General features: G+C 48.9%; 1 protein-coding gene across 2 annotated transcripts in view; it reads left to right on the plus strand.

The window, feature by feature from the left end:
• Positions 1–16,039, plus strand: part of LOC102775557 (regulator of G-protein signaling 3) — an 87,599-nt gene that overhangs the window by 39,235 nt on the left and 32,325 nt on the right. Inside the window, exon 1 of one of the 2 annotated variants that reach the window (XM_006768613.2) lies at positions 15,599–15,749. The exons of the other annotated variant lie outside the window; for it this stretch is intronic. Coding sequence (XP_006768676.1) covers positions 15,696–15,749 — 54 coding nt within the window. The 5' untranslated portion in view covers positions 15,599–15,695. Of the gene's footprint in view, positions 1–15,598; positions 15,750–16,039 lie in introns of those variants that run through there. 2 annotated transcript variants of the gene reach the window in all.

Genomic DNA, 16,039 nt, shown 5'->3' on the forward strand with positions numbered 1-16,039 from the left:
CCCCCACCCACCAGCCATCCGGGAAGACGAACAAGCTATCAAAATTGCATTTGAGAGTCATAATCACGGGAAACACAGTGGAGCCCCTCCCTCCACATAAATCACCCTAAGAAGCCCACACAATGCTCTCTTTCCTGATGGGCCAATTGTCTTGGTTTGGTGTCTCAGGGCCTAGGAGCTGGGAGGATGGGAGCACAAGCATTTATTGTTGAAAAGGCCATCTGTGTGATTTGAATACAAAGTGATCCTTGTAGTTCCCGGTATACCCTCTGTACCCTCTGATCCCGTTTTCATGTGTCTCAGGCTCTGGATTTTTTTTTTTGAAACTCTCCTCTCTTCTGTACTCAGTCATGCCCGGGACTCCGCTGGCCCTGGGTCTTTTGGCCCTCTGGGAGTTGGGACCTGTTGGAAATAATGAGGACAATAATTTATATCTAGTATTTTTATTCTTTGTTTTAATATTTTTAAAAATATATTCTGCCACCAGAGTCTTCATTTTTCACACATGTTACCATGAGGGTTCTGTAGAGTGAGGTGCAGGCAGTTTCACAGTGTGGGAGGGCTCCCCACAGGGAGACCATGGGCTTTGGAGATGGTAACCTGGGACCCCAGGCCTTATCTCCACTAGGCCTCCCAGCTTTCAGATGAAAGGGACTAGGATTCAGAGATGTTAAATGATTTATCGAAGGTCACACAGCTGGTAAGCGACTGAGCTAGTTCTCAAGCCAAGGCCTTTGAACTTAATCCATTGCTCTTTCCAATGTCAAAAAAAAAATGTCTTTTTGGGATGAGAGTGAGAGAAATCAGTCATCTCCTCCAGGAAGAGGCAGGAGGGGGCTCTCCTGCAGGTAGAAGTTGTGGCCTTTTAAGCTTTTATTTGTCCTAAGCTTTAGGACAAATGAGTTGAAATACAATATTCTCTACGCCATGGAGAATGAACTTCCGGAGTTCACATTCCCGAGGGGTGGCCCAGGCTGAAAGGATCAATAGCTTCACACAAGATTTGAAAAGTCTGATATAAAAGACATGGTAGAGCTCCTTAAGACAGGCTGGGGGTGGGGGCCTGGCACTGGGACTGTGGGGTGACGCCCTTCCCCTTTTGAGTCTGGCATTCAAGAGGACCAGCAGACACAGCCCTGGGGTACACGGCTGCAATGGCACATTGGCAAAGGCAGGAAAGGATGGATTCAGCTTCAGGCCGGGTGCAGTGGGCAAGAGTCAGGAAGGAGGCCTTTGGCCCGAGCCCTGTCGAGGGCTGGGAGAGACTGTTCCAGGTTCTGGGCCCAGATCTTGCTAATTTACTGGTTTCAAATAAGCTCTCTAAGTAACTGGGAATCAACTGGACAGGATTTCAGATATTCCCCCAAAGAAGCAGACTCTTCCCTAAAATGCTCAGCTGTTCTGCAGTCTCTCCAGCTCCCCTCCACCTCCTTGCTGCCTGTCTGCCTGTGGGTAGACTGCCTGCTTTGAGTCTTACCCTTGACTCAGCCATCTTGTCATTCCTTTTCTAGCTCTTAACAAAGACAGCGCAACCTGACCATCTACCCTGTCTTGAGCTTATCTCCCCTCAAGCCTTTCTCTGAATAGGGTCAGCATCCTCCAGATTGTTCCCAGGCCCTAGCTGGTTTGGCTCAGTGGATAGAGCGTCGGCCTGCGGACTCAAGGGTCCCAGGTTCGATTCTGGTCAAGGGCATGTACCTTGGTTGCGGGTGCATCCCCAATGAGGGGTGTGCAGGAGGCAGCTGATCGATGTTCTCTCTCATCTTGATGTTTCTAACTCTCTATCCCTCTCCCTTCCTCTCTGTAAAAAATCAATAAAATATATTTGAAAAACAAAACAAAACAAAAAAACACAAATTGTTCCCAGATCTTTGGTTTAAGGGTAGAACAATAACACTAGGTAATTTGGTGAGCATGTATACTGGGAATCTGGCCCAGTGCCAGGCTTTCGACCTACATTTGTCTCTTCAATCCTCATTTCAGCCTCATGGAGTTCATTGCCCTTGTTACACCTTTATCTCGTCATACCAGTTGATAGATGAAGGCGCTATCTTAGAGAAGTTAAGAACCTTGCCCAAGGTCACACAGCCAGTGGGCTGCTGGGATTGGAACTTGGGTGGCTCAATTCCAGAACACCTATCTTTGATTGCTTTGTGTGTACTGCTTTCCAGGAACCATGCACCATCCAAGGTGAAAGTGAAGGGGCAGCTGAGCAGCCACAGTCCTGCTTCAAGGCCAGTGTGGGAGGCCCTTGTCTTCAGAATCACGCTCGGGCCTCAGCTGGGTTCTCCAGGTTCTCCCTGGCTGTCCTGTGCTCCTGCTTTGTGCTCGCACCCTGGCCACACTGGACCCTTTCCCCTTCTCCAAGTCCCCCAGGCACATTCGTGTTTAGACTGCGTATTCTGTCTGATGTTGCCTGCCTGCCTTGTTGTCTCTGATGGATGCAATTCCCGACCTTCCAGGCTTGGCACCTCCCTGAGACGCCTTCCTCAGACTTGCATCGCAGGTCATGGCTACTTCCCCCTCTGCGTTTCCACAGTATGTGGTTCATTCTCAGCACTGTGTGTGTGGTAGGCAGATGTGCCTCACCTGCGAGGCTGTGGGCTCTTTGGAAGCCAGTGGAGGCTAGATCTTATTTATTTTTCTGTTACTGCCTGGCCCTTAGTCGATGTTGTAGAATTAAATTGGGTCACACAATTCAAACCTCTCATGTTCTAGAATCTGGATGAGGAAACAGAGGCTCACAAACAGGAAGTGGCCTGGCCACGGCCATGGGACAAATTAGCGGCAGAGCTAGGACTAGAACTCAGGTGTCCTGACCCTCTAGGCTCTGAGCTTTTTTCTGTTGCACCTCCGCTTTGCAAGACCAGAGCCTGGGTCCCCACTTGGTTTATGAAGCAACCTGTCCAGGTTCACTTCCGGCTCATGGATTCCATCTTGTTCCACGCTGACTCCTGCATGTCCTCAGAGAGAAAGAAGCCCTGATCAGAACTCTTCCTGTGGTTCTCTTCCCCTCTCGCCGAGCCCGTTGCCCTCAGAGTAAACTAGCTTAGGATTTTGAAGATCTTGGTTCAAATCCTGATTTTCTGGTAACTCACTGCGTGACTTGGGGCCAATTTCTTCACCTCTCTTCAACACAAAACCACAATTGGGGGTACAGTATTTATTTTATGAGTGATTAGAAATTTGACAGAACCGTACAATCTTTGAATGTGGAACTGAAAAGCTACCCCCACGGAGATCAATTGATTAACAAGCTGATTTGTAGAAACTAAGACAGAGAGGCAAGAACTTGGCCAAGGGCATCCGGTTGGTGCTAGAGCTGGAACTAGGACCCAACCCCCTACCTTCTAGGCCAGTGCTCTTCTTTAGTGACTTTTGAAGTTTGCCAGGTCGGGAGGAGGGAGGGACTCAGATTGTCTTAGTCAGCTCTGTCCGCTGTGTTGTCATTAGGAAAAGTAAGTCACCCTTTTGGGCTGAAAAGGAAATAGTGAGAAATGGCCCGGCTAAACGCGTGGGCAGCGGCTGTCTAGGAGGCTGACTTGTCTCTCCATTCCTGGCGTGCTCTTGCTGGAGTGGAATGAATGAGGCTGCTGTATTTCACCTGGAGGTTGGAGCCGGGCTGGACTGGCGGAGAAGCTCCCCGTGGTCTGCTCTAAAAATAGCAATGGGATCAGAGCTGAGGGGAAGAGGAGGGGGCTCCTTCGGGAGCTGGGTGGGACCTCACCCCCTTCCTCTTCCTGCCAGGCCCTTTGTGAGGAAGTGCCGTAGAGTTAGAGGATTTAGATGTGGGAGGGTCCCGGAGCATCAGCCCTCACACAGAAGGGGAGGCTCTGGAGGCCGGAGAGGGGAAAGGACTGGCCAGCAGCCACCGAGTCCCGGGAGAAGGTCCCAGATGGCAGGCTGTCTTCCTCCTGCTGTTTCAGCAGGGCGGCTCCAGGCCCTGTGAGGTTTTCTCTCACTGCCTCTGGGCGAGCACAGGGCCTGGGAATTCCTGGGGCCGGATGTGGTTGGGCTTCCTGAGAGTCGCCCGGCAGGCGAGGAGTCCCCTCTAGTCTGCCTGGAGCCCTGACCTCAGCCAGCTGGCCTTCCCTTTACGGGTGTCCCCATCCTTGCTGATTTGTCCTTCTGTCGCCCCCTGGACTGTCTGCAGGGAGAGAGTACAAGGCGGGGGCATAAAACTGGTCCACGGGACAGAGGGTCTAGTGGTCTGGGGCCTCTTTTCTGCCCTGCCCCAGGAACGAGCAGAGGCAGCGAAGGTAGAGGCAGGGGCCTGGGTTTAGAAACAGGCAGGCCAGGGTTCAAATGCCAGCTGGGCCTCTCACCAGCTGTGGAATCACTGGTGGGTCACCTAGCATCGGTCCAATGAGACGAGGGCATCTATCTCACTGGTTTCTTGTGAGGATTCAAGGGCTGGGTGTGCAAGTGCCTGGCATGTAGAAGGTACTCGGTAAAGGTGGCTGTCATCACTAGGTCAAGCATGAACATGAGCTCAACTCTCTGCAGCCCCTTCCTTGCGGCCTCCCCCAGGGGGCCTGCAGGTGTTTGCTTTTAACGCAGTTGACTTTTTTGTTGTTGTGTTGTTGCAAAAGTTACTCACGTTCATCATGAAGAAAACATTTAATACAGATGAACCAGTAGAAGGAAATGAAGTTCACCCTTAATCCCAACACCTAGAGATAGCCACTGTTAACATTTTTGGGTATATCCTGTCAGGCAATTGTTTATACATACACATATCTGATTTGCAAATTGTAGTTACCAGTGCACACAATTTTTAAACTTGTTTTTTTCCCATTTAACAATGTAGTGTATCCATGTTTCCATGTCAATAAATGTTCCTCTACAGCATCATTTTTAGTGCCTGCAGAATATTTCATTATGTAGATCAGGGGTGGGGAACCATTTTTCTGCCAAGGGCCATTTGGATATTTATAGCATCTTTCTCCAGCCATACAAAATTATCAACTTAAAAATTAGCCTGCTATATTTGGTCAAAAATTTAATTAACACACCTCTAATGCCTTGGCAGGGCCGGATGAAATGATTTCCCGGGTCTTATACGGCCCATGGGCCGGACGTTCCCTACCCCTGGTATAGATGAAACAGGCTTTATTTAAATAGTTTCCAGAAGTTTAACATTTAGGTTGTTTCCACTTTTCCATTTTTACAAAAACTTGATATTTGACAAATCCTTGTGGGTATATATTGGTATCTCCAGCATCTAGTGAAAATGATTGACCCTCCACAAATATTTGATGAATGACTGAATGTTTTGTGGGAATAAGTTCCTGGTAGTAGAATTTCCGTGTCAGAGAGTGTGTATTTGTAAAAAAGGTTCTTGATATCTGTTGCCAGTGACTCTCCAGATCGGTGGTGCTATATCACCAGTACTATAGATTGACTGATCTATCCTGCTTTGCCCAGAACTTTACCTTTCTACCATGGAGAGTTCTGCTTCCTGGGAAACCCTTTAGTCCCCAGGAAACTAAAACAGCCTGGGTAAGAGAATGCCCATTTCCCCACTCCCTCACCAACACTGTGCATTGTTACACTTCTTTTAGTAGGCTCAGTTTGGGATTACTGGAGATGTTGAATATGCACTTTTGTTACTTATGTTTTGTGAGTAGCATGTTCAAGGTATTTTTGTTCATTTTTTATTGGGTGGTGTATAGTTTAATCAGGAGTTCTTTATGTAATAAGGACATTTGTATTGGTCTTTTATTTTTTATCATTTTTAAAATTAAAAATGTTTTAATTTATAGGTAATCATACCTCTAAATTGCTTTGATAGTTGCTTTATCAAGAAATTATTCACATATACAGTTTATCTCCTAAAAGTATACAATTCAGTGGGTTTTCAGTACCATCACCACAATCAAGTTTACAATATTTTCAGTATCTCCCAAAGGAACCATACCCTTTAGCGATCAACCTTTATCTAGAGAAATAGAAACATCAGTCATGAGAGAGTATCACCAATTCTCTCATCTCCTCCAGCCATAAACAACCACTAATCCATTCCTGTCTTTATTGATTTGGACATTTCATATAAATAGAATCATAGTGTTGGGTCTTTTGTGACTGGCTTCTTTCATTTCACATAATGTTTTCAAGGCTCATCCATGTTGTAGCATGCGTGTCATTCCTTTTTATGGCTGAATATTATCCCGTTATGTGGATCTACCACATTTTGTTTATCCATTTATCGCTTGATGAACATCTGGGTTGCTTCCACCTTTTGGCTATAATGAACGATGCTGCTATAATCGTTTGTGTGACAGTGTTAGTGTGGACTTGTGTTTCCATTTCTCTTGGATATATACGGAGGAGTGGAATTTCTGGGTCCAATGATAACTCTATGTTTACCTTTTTATGAGGAACTGCTAGACTGTTTTCTAAAGTGGCTGCATGATTTTATATTCCCACCATCAGTGTATGAGGATCCCGATTTCTCCACATTCTCTCTAACACTATTTTCCCATTTCTTAAATTAGACCCATCCTACTGGGTGTGATGTAGTACCTCATTGTAGTTGTGAATTGCATTTTCTGATGACTAATATCATATCTGTTCATTTTAAAAAATATTTTTTCCTTTGGTCTTGTGGTAGTCACCCAAGGTTTATATAATAGTCATTGCACCTCCCTTGAACTTAATGGTTTTATTTTTCAACTTTCAGAGATGAAGGGAGAGGGAGAGAGAAATAGAAACATCAATGATGAGAGAGTATCATTGATGACTGACTCCTGCGTGCCCCCCACTGGGGATCGAGCCCGCAACCTGGGCATGTGCCCCAACCTGGAATCAAACCACGACCTCCTGGTTCATAGGTCAACGCTCAACCACTGAGCCATGCCTGTCAGGCTGTTTTTCAACTTTTAACATTTTAGTCTATTTGGAATTTTACTTTGATATATAGTATGAGGTAGAATACCTTCTGTTTTTCTCAGTTATTTGTTCCAATGCTTTTTACATGATGTTTGTATAAGTACCCTCTCATTACTCTTTTTAAAAATTAAAAAAAATTATTCGAACATATTTATCCTTTTAAGTGAAATTTAGTATAATTTTATTCAGTCCCTACTTCCTCTCTGCCCTCCCCAAAAATCTCTTTGAGATTTTGTTAGGCTTATGTTAAAAATATAATATTAAAAAAGGGAGTATTGAGGTCTGTACAATAGTCTTTCCATCCAGGAATAGGATTATGTCTCCTCATTTATTCAAATCTTCTTTTAAGATTTCCCAAGTGAACTTTTGAAAAGAAATTTTTTTTTCTTATAGGTCTTGTACATTTTTGTTAAGCTTATTTGAGGAAATTAAAATGTTTAGATCTATTTACGAATGAAAAAATATTTATTTATTCTTAGTAGCCAATGGACCATAATGGAGTGAGCTACTCCCCTGTTGATGTGCTGTTGGAATCCGCTGTTTCCAATATTCTGATATTATGAGCAATGCTGCAATAAACAGCCTAGGAATGTCCTGTGTATTACATCCTCTGGCATTTTTCTGTAGGACAGAGCGTGACACTACCAATGTGCTCTGCAAATACTTTCCTCCTGTTTAAACATGTCATCTGCCCAACACTGTTCCTTATCATCCCCACTTTACAGATGAGAAAGCCAGGGAACAGAGAGGGTAGGGAAATGTACAATTCACGTTCCTATTAACATGAGTGAGAGTGCCCATTTTCCTGCTCCCTACCTGATCCTCGGTGTTACAGCTCTTTTAATTCTTTGTTGGTATGAGAAGTGAAAGAATATATTTTATTCTAATTTGCAATTGTTGGACGATTAGTGAGGTTGAATTTCTCTTTACATTTATTAGTCACTTACATGTCTTCTTCTTTGCTTGTCAGTTCATATCAGTTGCCAGTGTTCTACTGGGGCTTTTATTTATATAGTTAGAATATTAACCATTTACTTATTATATAGGTTACCAATACCTTTTCCAGTTTGCCATTTGTCTTTTAACTTTATTTCTAGTATCCTTAATCATTCAGAAATTAACATTTTTTTGTAATCAAATCTTTTGATAATCAAGCCTTGGGGGCGGGGAAGGAGGGCTATATTTTCTAAGGCCTTTCCCACTCTGAGATTATAATGAATATTCCTCTATATTTTATTCAAGTACATTCATATTTTCAATTTATCTGCAGTTAATTTAGTACCTGGTGTGTCAGATGGAACTCTCGTTAAATTTTTTCCTTAAATGGTTAAATAATTTTCCCAAACTTATTTTTTGAGTCATCTTTCCTTTTCTCTCTTATAGACCAAATTTCCAGACATAGGTGGGTGGGTTTCTTAATGCTCTTGTCTCCCTCATTAGTCTGTCTAACACTACATCAGGCTGAGACTCAATTACTCTAGCTTCATCATATGGTTTAATAGTAGTCGACATCCCAAGACCAATCTCCACTACTCTGCAAAATTTCCTCTGAAGTTATACACCCCAACTCTCATCTGCCCGTGGGTTTACCCTTACTTTCCCACCAACACATTTCAATATCAGGAATGACACCAGATCTACAATAGTTTGTCCTCACCTCTGACTACCCATAATGAGCACGTGGGCTGGCCGATACTTTCCTTTGCTTTTCTTCATGCCTCCACCCTACTGCTGAAGTCATCTAGAATTTTAGTTTCTGATTGTTAGTGTTTTTAAACACTAGTTCCATTATGTTTTAAGACTAATTTGTTTAAATTGCATCTACCTTCTCAATTACTTTATCGGTACTTAACTGGGTAAATGTTTCTGGCTTCATTGCTTCTCAGTCTCTGACATACTTCACTATCTCACTCTTGACTTCTTAACTTTGACTCATTTTTGTCTGGAGAGATTTCTTGAGTGATGTTTTCCAGAAAGGGTCTGTGGGTAGCATGCTTTCTCAGTGTCTGTAAGTCTGAAAGTGTTTGCCCTTTTCCTGAGGAGAGGATCCAGGCACTTTGTCATCCCAGCATCCAGTGTTGGAACACGTGCCACTGTTTTTGCCGCATAACCTTTCCAAACCTCAGATTTCTTTATGGAAACGAGCAGAGTTCTCTTTCCAATCTCCTTAGAATTTGGAAATGTCACTGGATTATTTCTAGTTGTTTGCTCTCTTTGGTAATTTTTCCCGGCACTAACTTCAGCTCTTTCATTCTGAATACTCAAGTCTTCCCTTAGCTCAGGGAAATTTTCTCTTAATTTTTTGAATTATTTCTCTTCTGTGTCTTCAATTCCCTCTTTCTTGATTTTCTACTACAAATAATAGTAATAGTAATAATGGCACCTAATATTTATCGAATGTGCTTTTTCCTTCTGCTATAATATGTAACCTGCCCAACACTATTATTATTTTATAGATGAGGAGACAAAGGAACAGAGAGGTCCAGTAGATTGTCCAGGGTCTCCTGCCATGAGGTGTAGGCACCTCATGATCCAAACCAGGGAGTTGACTCCAAAGCCCATGTTCGACCCCTTTGGCGGCCGCTGCTTATCAAATCCAGCCCTCAGACCCGACCAGTCACTGCCTGACCCCAGTACCCTTCAGTAAAATGTTGTTGACAGAGGGAGAAAACATAGGGCTGCTAGAATGATGGAAATGAGACCGCTAAGGAAACCAGACCAAAGAGAGATGGGATCATCAAAGGTTTCCCGGTGAATTTAGAGTTGAGGATCTCCCCCTCCCTCCCTCCCCCTCTGCTCAGCCACCCTCCTTCAGGCTTCATCTCTGTCCCTGGGACTAATGCATGTCTCCTAATGGATCTCCCTGTAGCTTCTCCTGTCCCTTCAGTCACCTCCCTAAACAGCAGCCAAGGTGACTCTTCCTAAAGAGCAAACCTGGTCACCGTCTCCTTGTGGAATGTTTGTTGAGGGGCTGGGCGAACAGATCATTTCAGAGTGCCTATGGTATGTCAGACACCGGGCTTAGTGCTGGTCAGAAGGCTCCCAGTTGCAAGTGACAAGAGCCCACCTCCAATTAGCTTCAGCCAGGAAGTGGAATTGATGGATTTATGGAGGGTAGCCTTCAGGTACAGCTGAGTTCAGGACCTTGAGCAATAGCCCCAAGAATTAGCCTCCCCCCTTCCATCTCTTGGTTCTACCTGCGTATGTGTTGGCTCACTCCCTTAGTTATGGCAGTAATGATGGCAGGTTTATGGCCTCTGATTTGGTGGCCTGGGCATAGGCCCAACGGTTCAAGCCGGGCTGGCCCGGAAGGAGTGTGTGGATGAACCGCATCTCGCAGCCAAGGTCACGGGGCTGGCCTCTACATATCTGAGCCAGTGGCTCTGTGCTGAACACTTCCCAGGAACTCGGGTAGTCAGGACACAGCCTGTCCCTGGAGCTGGCACAGGCACGGTGGGTCGAGGATTGCTCCCCAGCGCCTGAAAGCTCAGGCCCACATATGGCTGCCTGGACTGGAGCCAGGAAGGGAGGTGGTCACGGCTCTTGGCCATCCTGTCCCACTGCCGCCGCCCAAGGTCAGGCCGAGGCTGCTGAGGTGACTGCAACATGCACCCAGGCTGGAGGCAGAATCCAGAAGGGCCAGCTCTCAAGGCCAGCTCTCGGGGGAGGACATTTGGTCTCCTGGCTTTCACTGCACATGGGCTTCTTGCTGTGGCTGGGAGCTACAGTTCCCGGGAGCAGGTTGGGCATTGTCCTTGCTGCCTGTAGTTGCGAGGAACAGGCCGATGGCAAGGGGAGAGACATTTTGGGAACATGAACTGGGGGCAGAACATATAGGTGAAGAACAGAAGTGTTGGAGCTGTACTGCCCGTTTGCCCTTACTTTTGCTATATAAGCTTTCTGAACCTCGGTTTCCCCATCTGCAAGACGGGGATGAAGATAGTAGCCTGTGGCTCAATAACTGTTCATGCTTGTCAGCTAGTAGTAGATGCCCGGCACCGCGTCATTCCCTTACCTCTTAGACCTCCCACAGATAGCACTTCTAGCTCTGCTCTTTGCACTGACGCTCTCAAGGGTCAATTCTGTCTTTTTACAGATAACAACAACAATGACAACACAACAGCGATACTCTTATTTATTGAGCACTTATTGTGTGCCACACGCTCCATACACACTGCCCCATTTAGCCCCCACAGGGCCCAGTGAGGCAGATAGTAATAGCCCCATTGTATAGATGAGCAAACTGAGACTCAGAGCCATTGAAGTGACTGGCCCCAGGTAACTTGCACTCAGATTTGTTGGATTTCAAAGCCTGCGCTCTTTCTAAATACCACTGACTGAAACTAGTCAGTGAGAAAACCTAGAGGGGCCTGGACTGACCATCGAAGGGGAACAGTGGGCCTGGGGCCACCAGACACACCTGTGTGGTCTCAGTTTAGAGACCTAACTGTGAGGCCAGGAAAGGGGAAGGGACCTACCCTGGGCTCTGCCGGCTCCTTGTGAGTTTGAACCTGAGGATACCTGCTCTGTCCCACCCAACCCACCACTGGCAGCATGTGCCCCAAGATCAAGGCCAGTGCCGCCAGGGAGAGCCAGGTGCAGGGCCTTAGCAAGCAATGTGAGACCCTGGTGTTACGGTCATAGAGGCCAGACTTGAAGGACAGTGCCTGCTTGCAGCATCAGTGCCAGGTCAGCCATGCCGACCTTCAAGTCAGACCCTAGGGATGGGCTGCTTCCCTGTCGGCCTGCGTCTGTAGCTCTGAACACAGGCTTTAGCACATAGTAGGGATCCAGTGGTTATGGAAATAACAGCTGTTTCTTGGCTGACTCTTTGGTGGGGAAGGCCTTTCTGCATGGAATCTGTAAGACCCCCCCCCCAAAAAAAAACACACACAAAAAAAAACAAGAACAACCAGGGCTTGTGAGACCCAATGAGTAAAACCAAATTTCCTGAGTGGGTTAGTGGATTCAAAGCTTGGGCTCAGAGGGTATACGCAGATAATGCCACAGTTTCACAGGGCAGCTTAGGGTCACCAGCCTCCTCTGTAACATGTTGGGGCAGGGGCAGGGCTCTGTAAAGCTGGGGCCACAGTGTTCCATCTCAAGCTTCCGTTACCCTAGACACCCAGGCACAGGCCTGCCCCTTTCATTGTCCCGGGATAATGAAAGGCCCAGCCGCTGCTGGTGGAGGCGGGGCTTGGTCTTAGTGTATCATAGGCTCTGGAATTCTGGGACCGCACCTCTCCCTGGCTTGTGCCCAGTTTCTGCAGAGCGGCATCACCCCCCTCCCTGCCCTGCGACAGCATCCTCCTGGACTTTGGATGGGAAGCTCATTAACGCCTTCAGCAGGTGCCCTCCTTTCTCTGAGGCGGGCGTTACTGGGGCTTGGCCTCCGCCAGGTAGAGTCTGCAGGGGCAGGTGGGTGGGTTTCCGTCTGTGCAGGGCTCACTATGGGATCTTGGGAACCCAAGCCTGGACATACCAGGTTTAACACAGTGGAGGCAGCAGGGGAAGATGGTGGAAACCTCGAGACTGTCGGGGCTGCAGCGGAGTGGCCTGTCCAGGGGACCTGAGTTGCATTCTGCTGCTGCCACCTCTCTCTAGGGCCTTTCTAGAGCCTTGGGCTCTGCCTGGGGTACTGCCCCCCAAAACAGGACGTGTGCCCACACTGGCTCCCTACTGACCCTTCTTGGTCCTCTCCCTGGAAGCTGCTGCCAGCTTGTGAGGAGTGTGAAGTTTGCCTGCATGACTGGGCTGTCCATCCAGCCAGCTTCTCAGTGTTGCTGGGGGGCCCATCTGTCCCAGGGGTTGCTCTAGGCAGTAGTGCAGGGCACAGTGGGAAGTGGATTAGGCTTGATCCATAGCTATGCCCTTTCCGGTGTGTGACCTTGAGCAGGTTTCCGAATCTCTCTATGCTCAGTTTATCCATCTATAAAATGGGTTCATTAGACATCATATCCACTAGGGTTATGAAGATTTAATGAGTCAATAACCAGGAAGTGCTCTGAACAGTGTTCACACATAGTAAGTGTCAAGTAAGTGTTTGGTAAATATAATATGTGGGGCCCAGGTGCTAATGCTGTGGCCAGTGAGTCACCTGGATCTTGCTGCTCCCTAGGTCCCAATCCCTCTCTACACTGAGCAGCACCATCACTTAACGTAGTTCATGGAAGGAGCACTGGACTGGGAGTTCGCAACCCTTGGTCCCAGCCCTGCCACTGAGTTGCTCTGTTTCTTTGGAAAAGTTGCTTTCCCTCTCTCGGCCTTAGGTTCACTGGCTGTAAGTGGAGAATTGGAGTGAAAGATCTCTGAGGGCCCTCTAGCTTAGATAGCCTGGCTGTCAGCGACTCCCCCACCTTGCCCAGGCTGTGTGTGCACTGGGCGGGCCCACAGGTCCCTCTGATGTGTGTCTGGAGCCATGGGAAGGCAGAGGGCAGTGGCTGCCTGAGCGCCTCCAGAGACTAGATCAGCGGTTCTCAACCTGTGGGTCGCGACCCCTTTGGCGGCCGAACGACCCTTTCACAGGGGTCGCCTAAGACCACCCTGCAGATCAGATATTTACATGACGATTCATAACAGTAGCAACATGACAGTTATGAAGTAGCAACGGAAATAATTTCATGGCTGGGTCACAACATGAGGAACTGTATTGAAAGGGCCAGAAGGTTGAGAACCACTGGACTAGATGCTCTCCTAGGCTGGCCTGGCAGATGCCTGGGCCTCAAGGCCCTGACTGTTATGCCCTTTCCTGATTATCCCGTGGTCCAGGGCATTGATGGATGCATTCTGGATCTGTTCTGGCTCCAGTGCCTGGGGTTGGCAGAGCTGCTCTGCCCGCTGTGGCACAATGTTTATTTATGGACTCATTAGTCTGACTGTGTGGCTGATGGCTGCCTCCCTCACTGACTGGCAGCCTTGTGAGTGCAGGACCCAGTCCCCAGGCCCAGCACAGAGCCTGGCACATAGTTGGTTTTCTGGAACTAGTTGTTAATTAAAAGAAGGTAAAGACTGAGCTAAGGCTCAAGGGCTTCTCTCATATCAAGGAACCCTATATCCAGGCTCTGCACCCTAAGAAATCTTATCCCAACCACCACAGATTTCATCCTGGGACCAATCAGCCCCGCTGGGGATTAAGTCAGCCCTATCGGAATTGGCCGTCTCCTGAGACTCACTTCCTAGTTTCTCAGGACAAGGAGGGGCTCTGCTTCCCAGGAGCCTGCAGGACGACAGCCTTCCGATCTGGAAGCTTCCTGCAAGGACTGCCTTGGCTCTGCCCCCAGGGACAAGACAGCATCGGCTGGAGTGTGTAGTTGCGATGAGGGCTGTTCTAGGTCTCCCCTAATGAAGGCCATTTCCTTATGCCAGCATGCAGGCCCACACTTGTATGTGTGAGAGAGACAGGAATAGAGAGACAGAGATAGGCACTCAGAGGCATTGGGACTAATATAAGGAGAGTAAGGGGCAAAGGGACAGCACTTCAGTCCAGAGTGGCCGGGGGTGGGGGGAAGGCGAGGCAGGAAAGGAGGATGGGACTCCTCCTGCCCCATCTTTTCTGTGCAGACATCCTAGGGTGCCTGCCACTCTGGCAGTACGCATGTTCAGGTTGGAGCTGGCTATGGGATGGGCACCCCCAACTTGGGCCTCAGGCACATCAGACAACCAATGGGAGCAGCCATAGCGGCAGCCCCGAATGGCGCTGTACCAGCAAAACCGCTGCCTGCGGTGGTGGGGCGGCACCGTGGCTGGGCGTGGGCACCCTGGAGTCGGACCGACTGTGTTCAATCCTGGCTCCACACCCAACTAGCCGTAGGACCGTGGGCAGCTTCCCCTCTGCCACTCTGTACCTTGGGTTCCTCATAGGGTAATACTAGACCCTGCCTGACAAGGTGCTGGTGGGATTAATTGAATAATTCAGTGAAGGCCATGCTCTCAGAATGTGCCTGGCACGGGATCACTGAACCCGCTGTTAACCCCCAAGGTGGGCGGGTCCAGTGTGGTCAGCCCCGATTTACAGATGAGGAAACCAAGGGGCAGGGCAGGCTGGGACTTGCTCAGTGATGCCCAGACGGCCAGTGCTGCAGCTGGAACTAGAATCGGGGACCCTTGCTTCCCAGTCCCGTGCTCTCTCCTCTGCCCCCTGGTCTCTCTGTCAGGGATGTCCCCTTCACTGTGGCCCTCACTCTTGGGCTGTTGTAATGTAGCATCAGATTGAGGGGAGGAAGCCCCGCCCTCTCTGTCCATCTCCGATTCCCCAGCGTTTGGTACACCAAAGTGCTAAATAAAAACATGTGTCCCGCTGCACTGGCTGGTGCTGCTGGGAGGGGACCGAGGCAGCGCTGCTTTCCCACCGGAGGCGGGGCGGGCGTGGCATTCGCGGAGTCAGCCTGTGTTGGCTGCAGGACCCTGGGTTGAATTGCAGCCACCCACTGGGATGAGAGCAGCATGGGGGTGGGGGCGTGACAGGGAAGCCTCAGTGATTGGCTCCCTCCTGCCTGAGTGGTGGCTGGTGGCTCTGCACCGCCCCCGCAGGGGGAGCCCTCAGGATGTGTGTGGGGTGCCGCCAGTTCGGGATCCTAGTGCCAGTGGGTGCCACGGGATGGATGCGTCTCCCTGCCGGGGCCAGCCTGGGCCGGGGGGACAGATACCAGGGGAGCGAGGGTCCGCAAGTATGAGCGGGTAGGGTAGCCCAGGAGCTAGCTGGGCCCCTCGCAGCCTGAAGGACGGGCTGGCAGCGGACTCTTCTTTCAGACATCCCGGATTCCTCGGATGAAAGTGGCTTGGGAAATCACAGAGTTTTCTATCTGATGGAAGAAAGAAACCCAGGCGCTCTGCAGAGTGGTGGCAGCTGGCTGGACAGGGTGTGTGTTTGGGAAGAGCTCTGGAGGAGGAGGAGGAGGAGGAGGAGGAGGATCTGGAAGCGGCAGAGGTGGCGGTGGAGGAGGCTACGGCTCTGGCTCTGGAGGAGGCTACGGCTCTGGCTCCGGAGGAGGCTACGGCTCTGGAGGAGGCTCCAGGGGAGGCTCTGGAGGAGGTTACAGCTCTGGAGGAGGCTCCAGAGGAGGCTCTGGAGGAGGTTATGGCTCTGGAGGAGGTTATGGCTCTGGAGGAGGCTCTAGAGGAGGCTCAGGGGGGGGATGTGGCTCTGGAG

Source organism: Myotis davidii, unplaced genomic scaffold, assembly GCF_000327345.1.
Source record: "Myotis davidii unplaced genomic scaffold, ASM32734v1 scaffold142, whole genome shotgun sequence".
NCBI lineage: Eukaryota > Metazoa > Chordata > Mammalia > Chiroptera > Vespertilionidae > Myotis > Myotis davidii.